General features: G+C 40.7%; 1 protein-coding gene across 1 annotated transcript; it reads right to left on the reverse strand.

The window, feature by feature from the left end:
- Positions 1-2,174: 2,174 nt before the first annotated feature.
- LOC101172928 (5-hydroxytryptamine receptor 1B-like) lies at positions 2,175-8,226 on the reverse strand. The gene is made up of 2 exons (XM_004078460.4): positions 7,223-8,226; positions 2,175-4,575 (listed from the first exon to the last, which is right to left on the reverse strand). The coding sequence occupies exon 2, from the start codon at positions 4,539-4,541 to the stop codon at positions 3,483-3,485; it is 1,059 nt and encodes a 352-aa protein (XP_004078508.1). The 5' UTR covers positions 4,542-4,575; positions 7,223-8,226; the 3' UTR covers positions 2,175-3,482.
- Positions 8,227-14,636: the final 6,410 nt, after the last annotated feature.

Genomic DNA, 14,636 nt, shown 5'->3' on the forward strand with positions numbered 1-14,636 from the left:
TGTTTTCACATGCAGGATGTGAAATGGGAGCATTAAATGGTTGAATTTACATGAAGCAATTTAAAAATCAAGCTGGGACTTTCTTCCCTGAGCACTTCCAGTTCCTTGGCTAAATTAAAGCCTGGCAATTCCATTACTGAAGTACCGGTATAAAGATTTCAAATCTTGTCACTGACCTTACTGTGTGAACTTGCAAACCTAAAGAAAACATTCAGTGTATCTCTTTAGAGTCCAAACGTATATTGTTTAGAGCTAATAACAATGAATTTGTATCAAATTTGCTGCTTTCAAACTGGAATTGCTCCTATTTTGATGTAAAGGCAAATGCTGAATGAGGGGTTGAGCCTAATAAACCAAAGAAGAGTTTGAGTGGCATGAGCAGACAATTCTGAACACTCTTGATTTATGATGATTTTTCCCTATAGTTTGGTTTAGGGCACAAATGAAGTGAGACGAGATTGAGATGTTCGGACATGAAGACAGTGATTGTGTTTGTAAAAGGATGCTGGGCCTGAAGCTATCAGAAAAAGGACATATGGGAACACCAAAGAGGAGCTACATGGATGTAGTCAAGTAGAGGATATGCTCTTTTATTCAGGCTTTGTGCTTTTCCCCCTGTCACAGTCACACCAGCCGTTAATTGCTATTTATACAGAGCTATCTTTCAACTTTAAGTGGAATCATGGCATCTGGCCTTAATATTCTTTTTACATCCAGATGCCATGAATCAACTTCAAGATGTCACCTGGATAAATGAAAACTTTCCCCGACAGCTGTCCTCATGAGTCAATCAGATATATTTAGGTGTCTGGTTTTCAGTTTAACTGGGTCACGTCTCATTTGTGGCTCTTTTTGGTAATGGTTCTGTAGTGTTTGAAGTTATAGTTTTAAGTTGCTCCTACACCAGCAGTTCTTGACAAGATTTGGTAGTTCTTGAAAAATGTAACTTAAAAATTTTGATTTAAGAAAAAACTGTTGCATTTTTTTTCTTTTTTTGTACCATCTGTCATAAAGCAACAATGAAACTTGTTTAAACCATATTTTTTAAAACATTTTCATACAGTCAAAACACGGCCTCAGACCACCATACTTCTTGACGAAGAAGAGCCGGCTGAGGCCGGGGATGTAGACGGTTGAGTGAAACCCTTTGCCAACTCCTCTCAGATGAAGGCCTGCATGGCCTCAGCTATGCCCACCCGTCCTCAGGTGGGCAAAGCTCCGGGCAGGAGGTCGATGGCACTGATGTAGAGGGAGATGTGTGGTACGCTGCTTATTGAAGGCCTCCCGCAGGTCCTCGAATTGAACCGGCAACCCTTCCCATCTCCCATCTCCCCTGTCTGGCTGATCTCTTTGAGTGTGGTGGCTGCAATCGGTCTCAACGGAGCACAGGTTTCAGAGCTTCCTGCGGCCTGAAGGTAGTGTCGCCGGCGATGAGCAGAGGTGAACATGAGTCTGTGCTCTGACCAGTTTATAGTGGAATCATGCCTCTCCAGCCAAGGCAGGTTGTTGGCGCAAAGACAGATCACACTGCATAAGGAACCGCACGCATAGCTGTTGAACTTGTCTGGAAGCGCTATTCTTGGTCCCGGTGTGGGAGGTGGGCTAGGCGCGCCGCCTTCAGCGGTTGTTGAAGATAACTGAGCAACCAGAAGAGTTGCGGTGGATGTGTCCCTGACAGGCGGGTTGATTTGCAGGCATGACATTATGGCTTTGGTCGCAGAGGTTAGATGATGGAACTGGTGACTCTGCTCCACCGATGAAGTAGCAAACCCCACCAGGTTTTTTGGGCTAGGAACTTCTGCTGCTGGATCCATGTTTGGTGATGAATTCTGTCACAAGAACAGGCAGACGGCTGGTTCCAGTTGGAACAGGTTTATTAGCTCAGCTAAAACTCCACAATGCTAAATCAGGGTCAGGCAGGCAGGGGTCAATAACGAGCATGGGAGCATCAGAGAAACAATGAGAATAGTCAGGATCAAGGCGAGAGTCGGGGCAGGCAAACTGAGTCAAGGACGAAACAGGGTCAGGAAATCAGAAGATCAAGACTGGATACAGCGCTCAGTAATCCAGGCAGAGTGGCACAAACCATACTTCACACTGTGTGAGGCTCAGTGCAGTGCTTAAGTATGCTGTGATTGATCGCAAGTGAAAGTCAGGTGTGTGGCATCCAGAAACTGAGTACTGGGGTTGCTGGGAGATGACATCCATTTAGAACTCTGGAGAGCGTTCCGCTGTTGACCAGAGGGGGAGACAGAGATCTGCCCTCTGACATTAGGAGTAATACTGTTTTTTAATAATACCTAGTTAAAGTAAAACGTATTGTCAGTAAAACATGAAAGTAACTTGTTACTATTCACTTCTAGTTTTGATTTAAGCTTGGCCTGGCTTTTGTTTCAATTTTGGTTCTTCCATATTGATAAAGATTTGACTGTCCTTTGCGTTATAGCTAAATTTTTTACTCTAAATTGACCCTCGGTATGAAGGGATGTGTTTGTGTGGTCCTGCAATAGTCTGGCAACCCATCCTTCACCCGACAGTTGCTGAGATAGGCTCCAGCAACCACGTGACCAAAAAAGGGATTAAGTAGATTTAAAAGATAGAAGGATGATAGGATGTTTTCCCTTCCAAACAGAAGGAGAAACGAGCAATAAGAGAAAAAAGCTTGCTGAATGAAAAGAGAAGAAAAACAAGGAAAATTACTACATCCTTTTTTAGGTAAATAACATTTAAAACTAATCATTTTGTCAAAAACACCTTTTGACAGAACCATTGAAATTCAGCTTCAAGGTTAGATGAGATGCAGCTGTGCCACCCGCCGTCTTTGATGAAAGTTGTGTTAAATTGTCAGCTCTGAGCCAAACGCATCACTGTTTGTAAAATGGCTGTCACCTTCACTCGCTTTTATTTTTTTCCAGTTTTCAACTCTTTTCATCTCTGATAGGAGGATAAAAAATGTACCTGAATTAAATGCAGACCTCTTTGTGCACTGACTCCTGACATTAACTTTCCCTAATGTGCTAGGGAGTGAGGACTCTCCTGTAAGTTTGCAACTAAAGTTGTTGAGTTGCAGCAGTAAAAAGATCTTCAGGAGTAAATGCTTTTTTTAAATCTCAATGTTTAGTTGAAAAAAGACAAATATAAATTCTTCAGCGGGGTAAACATCAGAAAAACATCTCTCCTTTTTTCAGTTTCCACATAGTAATTTCCATTTCTGCACCCATGAAACAAATTACAAATGTATTTAATTTTTTTTAATTAACTGCACTCTTTAATAACTATTCCACAAACTCCAGCAGGCTACATATACTTTACAGAACAAGACAAAATGCGCACTGAGGAAAATAATACTCACATCCAAAGCTTGAGTTCACACAAACCTGTGCTCATTTTTGTTGTGAAAAAGGCAACAGCACAAATTGAAGATAAATTACAGAACATCTCTGAACAGTATTTACTAAAAGATGTTGTTGAAGCTCAGCTTGTCATTGTTCTTCAGTCTTTTGTGTTTTACTTGTGGTGCTGCTTTGTCTGTGACCAGGCAGGAAAAGTTTGTGTGCTCGTAGTCTGAACTTCTGGTCTCTCACACTATAAATAATAACATTCCAGCAGCTGTTTGTGGCCAAAATCCAGAAAGCAAAAAAAGAGAAGTTGCACCATTCGTTCCCCAAAACGTTCCCTACGACAAATACGGCGATGGGGGTGAAGGATGCTGTGAAGGCCACAGTGAGGGTCCCGATGGTCTTGGCTGCTTTTATGTCTGAGAACGTGGGGTTGCTAGTGTTATGGCATTCCGTCTCCGCCAGGGTTTTTCTGCGTTTTGAGTGCTGCCTGATGCTGGACAGAGAGATGATGTTGATGACAACGGTGCCACCAAGCAGGGTGAAGTCAAATGCAGGAAAGAGGAGGAGGATGTTCCAGGCCTGGGTAGGAAACTCGCCAATGGCACCTAAAGCGTAGTTGCACATCCGGCTACAGGAGTTGTACTCCAGCGCAATCTCCCTGCTGAAAACCATGGGAGACACCGCCAAGAAGAAACTCCCCACCCAGGAGAGGACTATGAGGATTGTTGTCCTTTTCCGGGTGATGACAGAGTCCTTGTGCAATGGCCTCAGCACAGCGATGCTCCGCTCAATCGTGAGCAGGAAGATGGTTGTGATGGAGACAAAAGTGCACCCGGCAAAAATGGGTCCGATGATGTTGCACGGGTGGAAGCTCACCAATTGGGAATTGTACAAAGTCCACTCTGGGCCGGACTCAGTCACCATGAGATGGATCTCGGCGTAGACGGACAGTGGCACAACGAATATTCCCACCGCCAAATCAGCCACAGCCAGGGATGCCTTCAGGTAGCCCTGCGGCGTGTGGAAGACTTTAGTCCCGAACACCACCGCCAGAGTCACAAAATTCCCAAACAAGGTGGCAAATATGAGCAGCAGCATGAAAACCACCATAAAGATCCTGTTGGCCATGGTGCAGCAGCAAACAGTGCAGTGCGCTGGGTCAGGCCTGTCCAGCATGCCGGGGGTGTTTGTCTCAATCATCGGGTGAGGAGAATCTGAACACTCACAGTGTAACCTTAAACACAAGCAGAAAAACATGTCAGGCGTGAAAGATCAGCACAAGAAACGAGGACAAGAATGTACAAACTGAATTTTGAACATTAATGGCAAAACAATTTGCTCCGTGTTCCTGAAGTCATTTTCGTCTTTTGATTGGTGGGCAGGATAATCTGTCAAAAAAGATGCATAATTTCTGACTCTTTAGTTTAGGTTAAGATTGTTGAAGGAGAAGCTCATGCTGATATAATTCATGTTTTTTAAACTGCTTTGTCATATTTTGATGCCTGCCTCTACGAAGTTTCAGCCTGGACTTTCTGTATATGTGGATTATTTATTTATTTATTTATTTATTTATTTATTTATTTTTTTGATTAGACGTTAAACAATAATGCAACCTTCCTGTAAACAACCTTTATTGATACTCAAACTGGGGCAGAAGCCAAAGAAATCATGTTCAGCTCTGGCTACCAGGTTGTCAACATTTTCTGCTCCTGACCTTTGACCTTGGAGTCACTTAATTTTATACTTTGCACAATCAGTGTCTCAAAACATTTATTTGGATTCATTTATCAAAATGTTTTTTCGTTTCTCTTCCATTTGAGTCTTTAAAAAAAGGCAAAGCTATAAATAACTTTATTTGCAATATTTTATCAAATATTGATAAATGTGTGCCTTTTTCTTTTCTGGAAGTGCAAAGAATAAGGGTCTTATTTGCAAAATTGATCCAAAAAAATATTTGTTTCACTTACATTTGGGTTTTACAACAATTTCAAATCTATAAACAAATTTATTTATAACATTTATGCAATTATTTAAGATTGTATGCCCTGTTCTTCATTAATAAGCAAGGAAAAGGGTCTTATTTGGAACAAATCTCAAAAATCTTATGAATGTTCACTCACATTAGGGTTTTTACAACAAATTCAAAGCTATAAATAACTCAATTTGTACTATTTAAGGAGTTATTTAGGATTTATTGACTTTTATAATAGAGCAATAAAAAGACAAATAATAATACCAACAAAAGTAAAGAAAAAGGGAAAAAAAATAGGTACAAAGTAGCAAAAACATAAATATAAAAAAAATATTTAACTCAATAAAATAGAATTACTACATAAAAACACAGTTTTCTGTTAGTTATTGTGTCTAAATTGTATAGTTATGTTTTAGAATTATGATTTGGTTTTGTTGTTAAATGAAATCCATCAATTTTAAGTGACTATATTTGCTGTCATTTTCACATGGGAAACAAACCAACCACAGGTAAGAGAGCATGTTTGGGAATTTTCATCATATTTTTTAACAAGGGGGTATGTGGGTGACGCCCTGCTGTCTGTGCTGTCAAACATAACAGTAACCCACACATCCAGCCTTTAATTGTTCCCCTAATTGCTTATTTTTCCCGCCAAAAGGTAGAAACGGATTTCTTTTACTCTGTGCTTTTCTCACATTTATCACTGAGCACCTGACCCTGCCCTCCTGACTCTCACATCCTCCCATTCACCTCTTTCTCAAATGTCTTTCACCCCTCAGGTTAATGACCATTTTTTTCCTATTTGCCAAACTGTCACCAGGGGCATAGCTGAAAGTGCACTCAGCATATTAACAAGCCCCGCTAAACTCCTGATCAGACTACATGTGGTCCTATCTTTGCCCCCTCCTGTCAAATTCCAGGAGAAAAAAAACACACCTACGATCTTTACCCATTTGAAGTTTTTTTCTTTTCACCTTTGCTGCTCCTTTTTCGAAAATTACATCTAAATGTTGATAACTCTGCACAACGATGAAGACAGAAGGAGGTGAACTTTGGAGAAAAAAACAAAGCTGATGGATCGGAAACCAACTGAGTAATGCAAGAGTTACATAATATTAAGCCATGGCTTCATGATTACTCTTATAGGCTTAAAAACATTTAGCTTTGTAAAATATCTCAGCTTGCATCCTGATGGATTTTATTGTAAAAAACCTCTGATTGTTTGACCAGGAAAGTTTTGCTCCTTGAGGATGGAGAGATGGATGGATTCCCCCTAATTCTAGCTCTCGGAGTAGTGACGTCATAATCTGAACAAAAACAACAATAGCTGTAGTAGTAAACACAACGGCTGATGCTTTTTATCCTCCCACGCAGCTTCCTTTTTTTTTAAACAAAGAGATAATTTTTTTTACACATTTCGTTCAGTCTGATCTAATAAAGCTACCAAATATCATTTTCGAGATTGAAAGCTAAATGTTGGGGGTTATTCAAACGATCCACTGGTGTGGAAAAAGTGGTGCTCAAATCAGCGTGGCAACGCGCGCGCTTCATTGCTGGATAAAAAAAACGCAATTTAAGTCGTCACTGACGTCTTTGTGTCGCATTTATTGTAAAAGAAAAACTGCTGGAGTGGCTCAGAAAATGTAAAAAACAAAAAAAAGCCTCGGCTGTGGGCGACCTTGTCGTTACTTGTTCTGTCTGTTCACTTTAAGCTCGTTTTCCTTCACTGTACATCCATCCGGAGCGCGCAGCCATGCAGAACACTCCGCTCAGCCAATAATAGCTTTAATTACAAAAAAATCTAAAAAAAAAAAAACCGCATGAGTCCTAAAACATCCATGAACGTGTTCACTCAAAAATTAAACAGTTTTCAAAAATATTCTTTCGTTGTTATTCCAACTCTACTCACTTTTAGTCTGGAATTCAAAATGCCACAAGAGGCCAGCAGCTTGTAAAGTTCCATGTTTTTTTACCCATTGAAAATCCACGCGCAAACTTGTCCACTAGCTTTTTAAATCCCACAGAGAAGCAGATGGACATGAAGCTTCTGGAGCATCGGAAGTCACTTCCCGGGTAAGGATGGATGCGTTGCGCCAGGCGCTGCGCTCTGATCCGCGCCGCTCTGCAGACACCGTTAAGTGTCTCCTCCGCTGGTGTCTCCATAGGCTGGAGATGCTGGTGATGACAGAGGGAGCCCACCTCCCACTTCTTGCGCCCCCTGCACGCGCGGCTCACAAACCGATGCTGCACCGCAGGACTGGGGGGAGGTGGGTCGCGCGAGGGGTGGGCGTTTTTTTCCATTAACGCGCTGATCTACAGGTGATTTTTCATCATTAACCCAGAAGCTTCATATCGAACTGAGAGATTAACGTTCATTGATTTTTAATCTAAGACCAGAACTCGCTCAAATAAGCTGTCCACTGCTGTTTTAAAGCATGGAAATGAGACCTGCCTGATGACTTCCCAGCAGGCAAGCCACAGGCTCAAAGAAGGTTCCTCAAGATGACGTTACAATGATTGCGCTTCTACTTTCGATGTAAGGCTGGACTGTCCTGCTGCTTTTCACAGAACTCTGAGGTCCAAGAACATTTGGAGGCAGATTCTGAGGACCCTAAATCTTTTTCGTCCTTGAGATCAAGTCAAGTGAAGCAAAATAAAATTTTTAAAATTTATTGATATCAGTATCTGCTTAAGTTCCTTGAGTTTGGCGATAAAGGGAGGAGATGGTCATCAAAGATGACAAGAATGAAAAAAATACACAGATCATATAAAATACAAAATATTTGTCCTCCAGCAGCTGAGCAAACAGAGAAGATCTGAAGGCCTTTTTTGTTGGACATATTTACTGTTACAACAGGGGTTATGAATCTTTTGAGTGTATATTTATATAAACCCCTTTTGTATGTGAGGCTAAACTTTAATTATATTCGTTACGTTTGTACACTTTTTTTTTTTTTGTTGGACCGCTTGGAAAAGAAGAAGACACAGAAGAAAGTGGGATGTTGGAGATGGTGGGGGTGTAAGGGGAACTAAAGAGGAAGGAGAAAAAGTCAGGTTAAAAACAAAATGATGCCATCTTCTTGACATTATATGGGCTCCTAAACGCAAATTGACACATTTGCTTTTATATTGAATCCGTTCTATTTATTTTTATTTATTCATTTATTTAACGGGGACAGTGCAAATTAAAAGCATGGCTGCATTGCGCCAGAATTAGCCCAAAGGCTATTTTTCAACTGTTGTCCCCGGACAGGTGTTAAAATCGTCTACCTAAAAACCTCAAAGCATCAATTTAATACATTAATAGAAAATATACATGTAAAATGAACAATCATTTACAATACATAAAAACATGCACACAGTGAAAAATATAAAAACAAATATAAAAGACACAAAGGTGACAGATCGGACAAGGAGAGGCAATCATTAATATAGTTTAATGTAGACATGTTTGTTGTGATATGAAGCAGTTTTTTAGGTGCTTTTTAAACAGAGTGTATGTGGTGAGGTCTCTAATTACGTGAGGAACTGAGTTCCACTCTTGTGCTGCTGTCATGGAATAATAACAGAATGCTTACTGATTATTATTGAGGAAAATGATTTCACTATTGCAAAGCAACAATAGTTTATTAGAAATTCATCTGAGTTGTGGGCGGGACCATTGGCAGGAAGCAACTCCCCTAGCTTACCCCCACAACCCCAACCTAACATTACTGGTGCAACACAAATAGCGAGCAATTTACAGCTGTATAGTTTTTAGCCAGATACCAGCTCAGCCGAGGAAAACGAAGACGTTCATGGACCTACTTGTCTATGAGTGGATGCAGAATGGAGCTTGTATTTGCGACCAATACAATTTTCTTTCAAACTGCATTTTTTTCATCTGCTCCTGATCCACAGACTTGAATAAAGAAAAACTTTTATTTTTTCCCCATAATAAGACAAAAGCCATAAGAAAATGTTAGAAAAAAACACCAAAAACACATTTTTTCATCGGAAACCCATTCCGATGAAAAAAAATGCAATACACAATCCCATTCACCTCTTAGGTAAATATGTAAAAAAAAAAAAGAAAGTTTATGTGCAGAAGTTGTAAAACCGGTAAACCCTTGAAGATCAATGTCTGTAAATCCAGTCCTATATTCTTTCAAAATAGTTGATCTTCCATAATTAAAGATAAACCAAGTCTTATTGACTGCTCTTTAATTAGTGTTAATGACTGTGAAGGAAATTGTTTTATTATTATCATTGTGTAAATGTATTTGTTTAAATGTGTGTTTAAATGTTAACTCAGATTGACCTTTTCTGAAAACAGTTCTGTGTGTTTGTTCATCTGCTTCTCATCCCAATCCCAGCAAGAGAGGGGGGTTTACGACACTGTCCTTAGCTGATAAGGGATACTGTTTGAACTTAGAATCCAACCAAAAGGGTCATTATACGACACCCCAAATGAACTTTTCTCTTTGTCTTGAAATTGTGACCTCCCACTTGTGTTCTTAATAAAAGCAGCATGAGGAGAGGCAGACCTTTGAGAAGAGAAACGTGGTGGACCTTTTCCAACACATTTGCTCCTCTCCCTCGTGCATGAGAAACTTGATTCTTGTTGTGGTTTGTTGTTTATAATTGTGTTTTTCTTTAATGTCTAGATGCATTTATCTGACAATGACCCAAGTATGCAGCAGGTAAGTATCATCTGTATACAATTAATTATAATAATTCCGCAAAAACTGCATTTTCCAGTATTTAAGTTGAGAAAGGGTTATCAAAGTGTTTAAAGAGGGATTTTTATTTTATTTTTTTCAGTAGAAACTGTGAAAATCCATCCTCCAGGCTGAGGGGGAGTAACCATCTGGCTCTTTGCTTTGCAACACTTTTAAAATTCCAGCATCTGTGATGGTATGGGGGTGCATTAACGCACAGGGCATGGCTAACATGCACATCTGTGAAAGACATGAAATATGACCTACGAAGCACATGATCCTCACAGATCCATAGGATAACTTAAAGACAGAGGGACATCCAGGAACATGACTTAAAAACTTTAAACCAAATTTATTTTTATCCACTTCATTGTTTTTCTTTTATTTTTTTTCTATTTTTTTTATTTTTTTGCTAATTTGAGTCTCCTTGCCTTGCTTTAATGGAAATGTTTTCTGCTAGGATGTTTGTTAGACTCACAGTTTTGGGAACTGAAGGCAAAAGATTATAATTAAACCTGGTTAATGGGTGGAGTCCGCAGAGTCCCCAAGCACCAGACGTTAGCTTTATTCTTGTGCCTCTGTAATTAATTTGCTCTGTGAATGGATCAATTTGTAGATCTGATTGGAGTTCATGAGATTAAAAAAAAATCTTCATTGACTTAAAAAGTTGATGTTACATTTCTGCTCACTAAAGGAGCTACTAAAAAGTTCAATAAAATGGATGAACCTGTTTCATAGTCGGATAATGTTTACTTAATCTACATAAAAGCTAAATTGAAGATCGTGATAAATCTGTGTAAAAAAGGGATTTACCAGCATATGTTGCAGCACCTTTAACATTTGATGTAAGAATATTAAACAAAACCTAATAAAAGTCCTCTCTCAAAACAGTTTGTGACATTGCTCTTGTCTCAAACTGTTCTCAGTCTAGTTTCAATGAGTCAGAGAGGGTCCTTTAATGGACTAAGGACTGCCCAGAAGGTAGCCTGCCTTCACCCGTCACTGGCTGGGTCATTTCTAGTGTCCCAGTGACCCCAAATCGGGAAAAGGTAGGAGCAGAGTATGGACACATGGAGTCAGAAAACGGGACACTGATATCAGATTTGTTGACCATAACAGGGAAAGACTGGAGACAAAATAAAAAATTGACATTTTGTATAAGTTCACATCCAGTGGGTAAGACGGAGTTTGAGCTGCAATGACAGGAAAAATGAGAACACGGTCTCAATTTCCCTCAATTTCCCAATTTCTCTAATATTTTCTTAGCATTGAGAAACAACTATAATCAGTTTTTTGCAAGACTGCTTTTGTTGTGCTCATCAAAAGTTCAGCAAGGGGCTAAATACCAACAGCATGACAACAACAAAGCAGAGAATTGCACAGGGTGATGAACAGTGATACTTCAATTGTTAGAGATTTTAGTGCTGCAGCTGTTCAGGTCAATTGGTTAGAAATTACTACATATGGTTTGATTACTGTTGGCTACATTCACACAAATGTATTAAAGAAAAACTTTTGGCAGCACAACACCACATTATGTCCATTTTTGTTTTTAAAAAAGAACAAATAAGTACAATGCAAAAAGAGGTAGCATAAAAAAAGGAAATAATACTATTTTAAGAAGAACATTTGTCCTTTACAATAAATCTTATAAGATATCAAAAACTGGACACAAGGAGTTCCACACAAGTATTCAAAAAGGGAAAAAGAAACCAAGCAAGCTAACTGTTTACTTCCAATTAAATGTTACTTTTTATGAACCTAATTGTGGTTCATTTTAATTGCAGTGACAAAAAACTAGTGTAATAAGTAGAAATGACTCATTTTAGAACAAAATAAGAAAATTATCTTAGAACAAGTTGGCCCATCTTAATGAATCTTCAAAAAATCTAAAAACCAGCACTTTTTCTTAGAACGTAAATCTAAATTTCTGTTTTCAAAATAATAAATAAGTGCCAGTCTAACTGTATGCTGTACATGTTTAGTCTGAGCCTGAAGCTGGGGAAGGTGCCACAGCTGTGGAAGACATCCTGCGTGGTCCCGGTTCCGAAGACATCCCGGCCGACTGACTTTAAGGACTACAGACCGGTGGCGCTGACCTCTCATCTGATGAAGACGATGGAGAGGCTGGTGCTCACACATCTTCGTCCCATGGTCAGCCAGTCGATGGACCCGCTGCAGTTCGCCTACCAGCCCGGTATCGGAGTTGAGGATGCTGTCATCTTCCTCCTGGATAGAGCTCTGTCACACCTGGACCAGACTGGGAGCTCTGAGAGAGTCATGTTTTTCGACTTCTCCAGCGCTTTCAACACCATTCAACCGCTGCTGCTGAGGGACAAGTTGGTGCACATGGGCGTGGACCAGCATCTGTCTGCATGGATGCTGGACTACCTTTCAAACCGACGGCAGTATGTGAGGTCTCGCCACTGTGAGTCAGATATGATCGTCTGTAACACAGGAGCACCGCAGGGAACAGTTCTGGCTCCGTTCCTGTTCACTGTCTACACCGCAGACTTCATGTCCAGCTCAGCATCTTGTCACCTGCAGAAGTTCTCGGATGACTCTGCCGTCGTCGGACTAATCACGGATGACAATGACAGAGAGTATAGAGAGCTGATTCAGAACTTTGTGGACTGGTGCCAGCGGAACTACCTCCAGATTAATGCAGGGAAAATCAAGGAGCTGGTGGTGGACTTTCGCAGGCACACTCACTGTTACATGCAGGGGTTTTTCAAGTCTTTCTTTTGTTTCTTTCCTCTGCATGTGCTTAACGAGCTGAGTGAAGACACCTGGTGGAGACCTGACCAGCTGCACAATCAGGCCCCAAAGCCAGCCACCAGGCCTGCATATAAGCTCCTGTGAACCACTGGAGGAGGAAGCTCTTCCTGGATCACTACCAGATGAATGTTTTGAGCTTGCTGTGTTGGAGATTGTGGGAGGTTTGTGGACAGGTAAGACAGGGTACCCTGTACACCTCATGCAGCTTGCGTTCTGTTAGACACACTAAGTAAGTTGGTTGGTGCCACCCCTTGTATGTTTTATCATCACTTTATAGATAAGGCAGTGAGTCTTTTCTTTTCTTGTTTTAGTTTTAGCGCTTTGATAGCCAGGCTGAGTTTTGTTCTATTAATTTCATTCCTTTGGCCCAACCTTTGTCCCTACCTCCCCAACTCCACGTCCAATAAAATCTTTAAAAGTTCCTCATTGTGTGTGTTTATGTTACGTACACCTCCGCCCTAGACCTGTTCGTTTGTGAACGTAACATAATTGGGGGCTCGTCCGGGATACTGTTAACCTGTGTTTGACATTTACGTTTGTTTTCACACAATGTTTGATTTACAGGACTTTCTGGATCACCCTAGTCATCTTAAAGTTGACTTGTGTCGCAAGGATGATCTTTTGCTTATTGCTGCTCATTTTGGCATTAGTGTTTCTAAGCAAAGCCTGAAAAGAGAAATTAAAAACCATGTGGTGGGGAAGTTAATTCAGATTGGTGTTCTGGGAGAGCCTATGGATGCTGGCCATGCTGTTCTGGGAGAGGCTGTTTCTCCTGGTGTTTCTGTTTCAGATGTGAAGGACCATATCACACCCATTCGTCCACCAGAGGGTGTTCCTGCAATGCCTGTCACCTTGCCCCGCTTTGATGCATCCTCTCCTCATGTTTCTGGTTCCGGTGCCAAACTAAAAGTACGGCTAACTCGACTCCATTTGGAAGCAGAAGAGAGGGAGAGGGTGAGAAAAGCAGAGTACGACCTACGTCTCCAGGTGAAAAAATTAGAAATTGAAGCCGAAAAAGAGATCAGGCTCCGCCAGATAGAACTCGAAGCCATGAAAATTTCCTCAGGACAGTTTCAACCCTCACTATCTGAAAAATCGGGGGACGTTTTAACAAAGCACAGTTTTGATGTCAGTAGAAATATTGCACTTGTACCAGCATTCAGGGAGTCAGAAGTTGATTCGTATTTCAATGCATTTGAAAGGGTTGCTAGTGCACTAGACTGGCCAAAAGACATGTGGCCTATTTTGCTCCATTGCAAATTGGTTGGAAAGGCCCAAGAAGTTGTGTCTGCTTTGTCTTTACAGGAAAGCTTGGATTACAGTGTCCTCAAAGAAGCTATACTACGTGCATATGAACTAGTGCCTGAGGCATACAGGCAGAGGTATCGGAACCACAAAAAGTCCAGTGAGCAGACTTTTGTGGAGTTTGCACGTGAAAAGGGGAATCTCTTTGACAAGTGGTGTGCTTCTAGCAATGTCAAAGATGACTTTGAAGCACTACGTCAGCTGGTCTTGCTAGAAGACTTCAAGAGAGCTTTGCCAGAAAAGCTTGTGGTGTTCTTAAATGAACAAAAAGTGTCTTCTCTGTCTAAGGCGGCTGTCCTAGCTGACGAGTTTGTGTTGACACACAAAAATGTATTTGGGGCACTTCACTCTCAAAGCCACTCTGATCCTCTATTAACTCGCCTTAGCCATTCAGATAAACCAAAGCCACCATTGTCACCCCCTCGCTCATGTTTTTACTGCCACAAAAGGGGACATCTTATTGCTGACTGCTATGCCCTGAAGAAGAAGTCAACCTCTTCTAGTCAACCAAAGGGAATGGGATTGATGCAGGCTACATGT

This window comes from Oryzias latipes, chromosome 16, assembly GCF_002234675.1.
Source record: "Oryzias latipes chromosome 16, ASM223467v1".
Classification (NCBI taxonomy): domain Eukaryota; kingdom Metazoa; phylum Chordata; class Actinopteri; order Beloniformes; family Adrianichthyidae; genus Oryzias; species Oryzias latipes.

What these genes read in the sequence shown, in the direction of transcription:
- LOC101172928 (XM_004078460.4), bottom strand. Translation starts at nt 4,541, where the DNA reads ATGATTGAGACAAACACCCCCGGCATGCTGGACAGGCCTGACCCAGCG.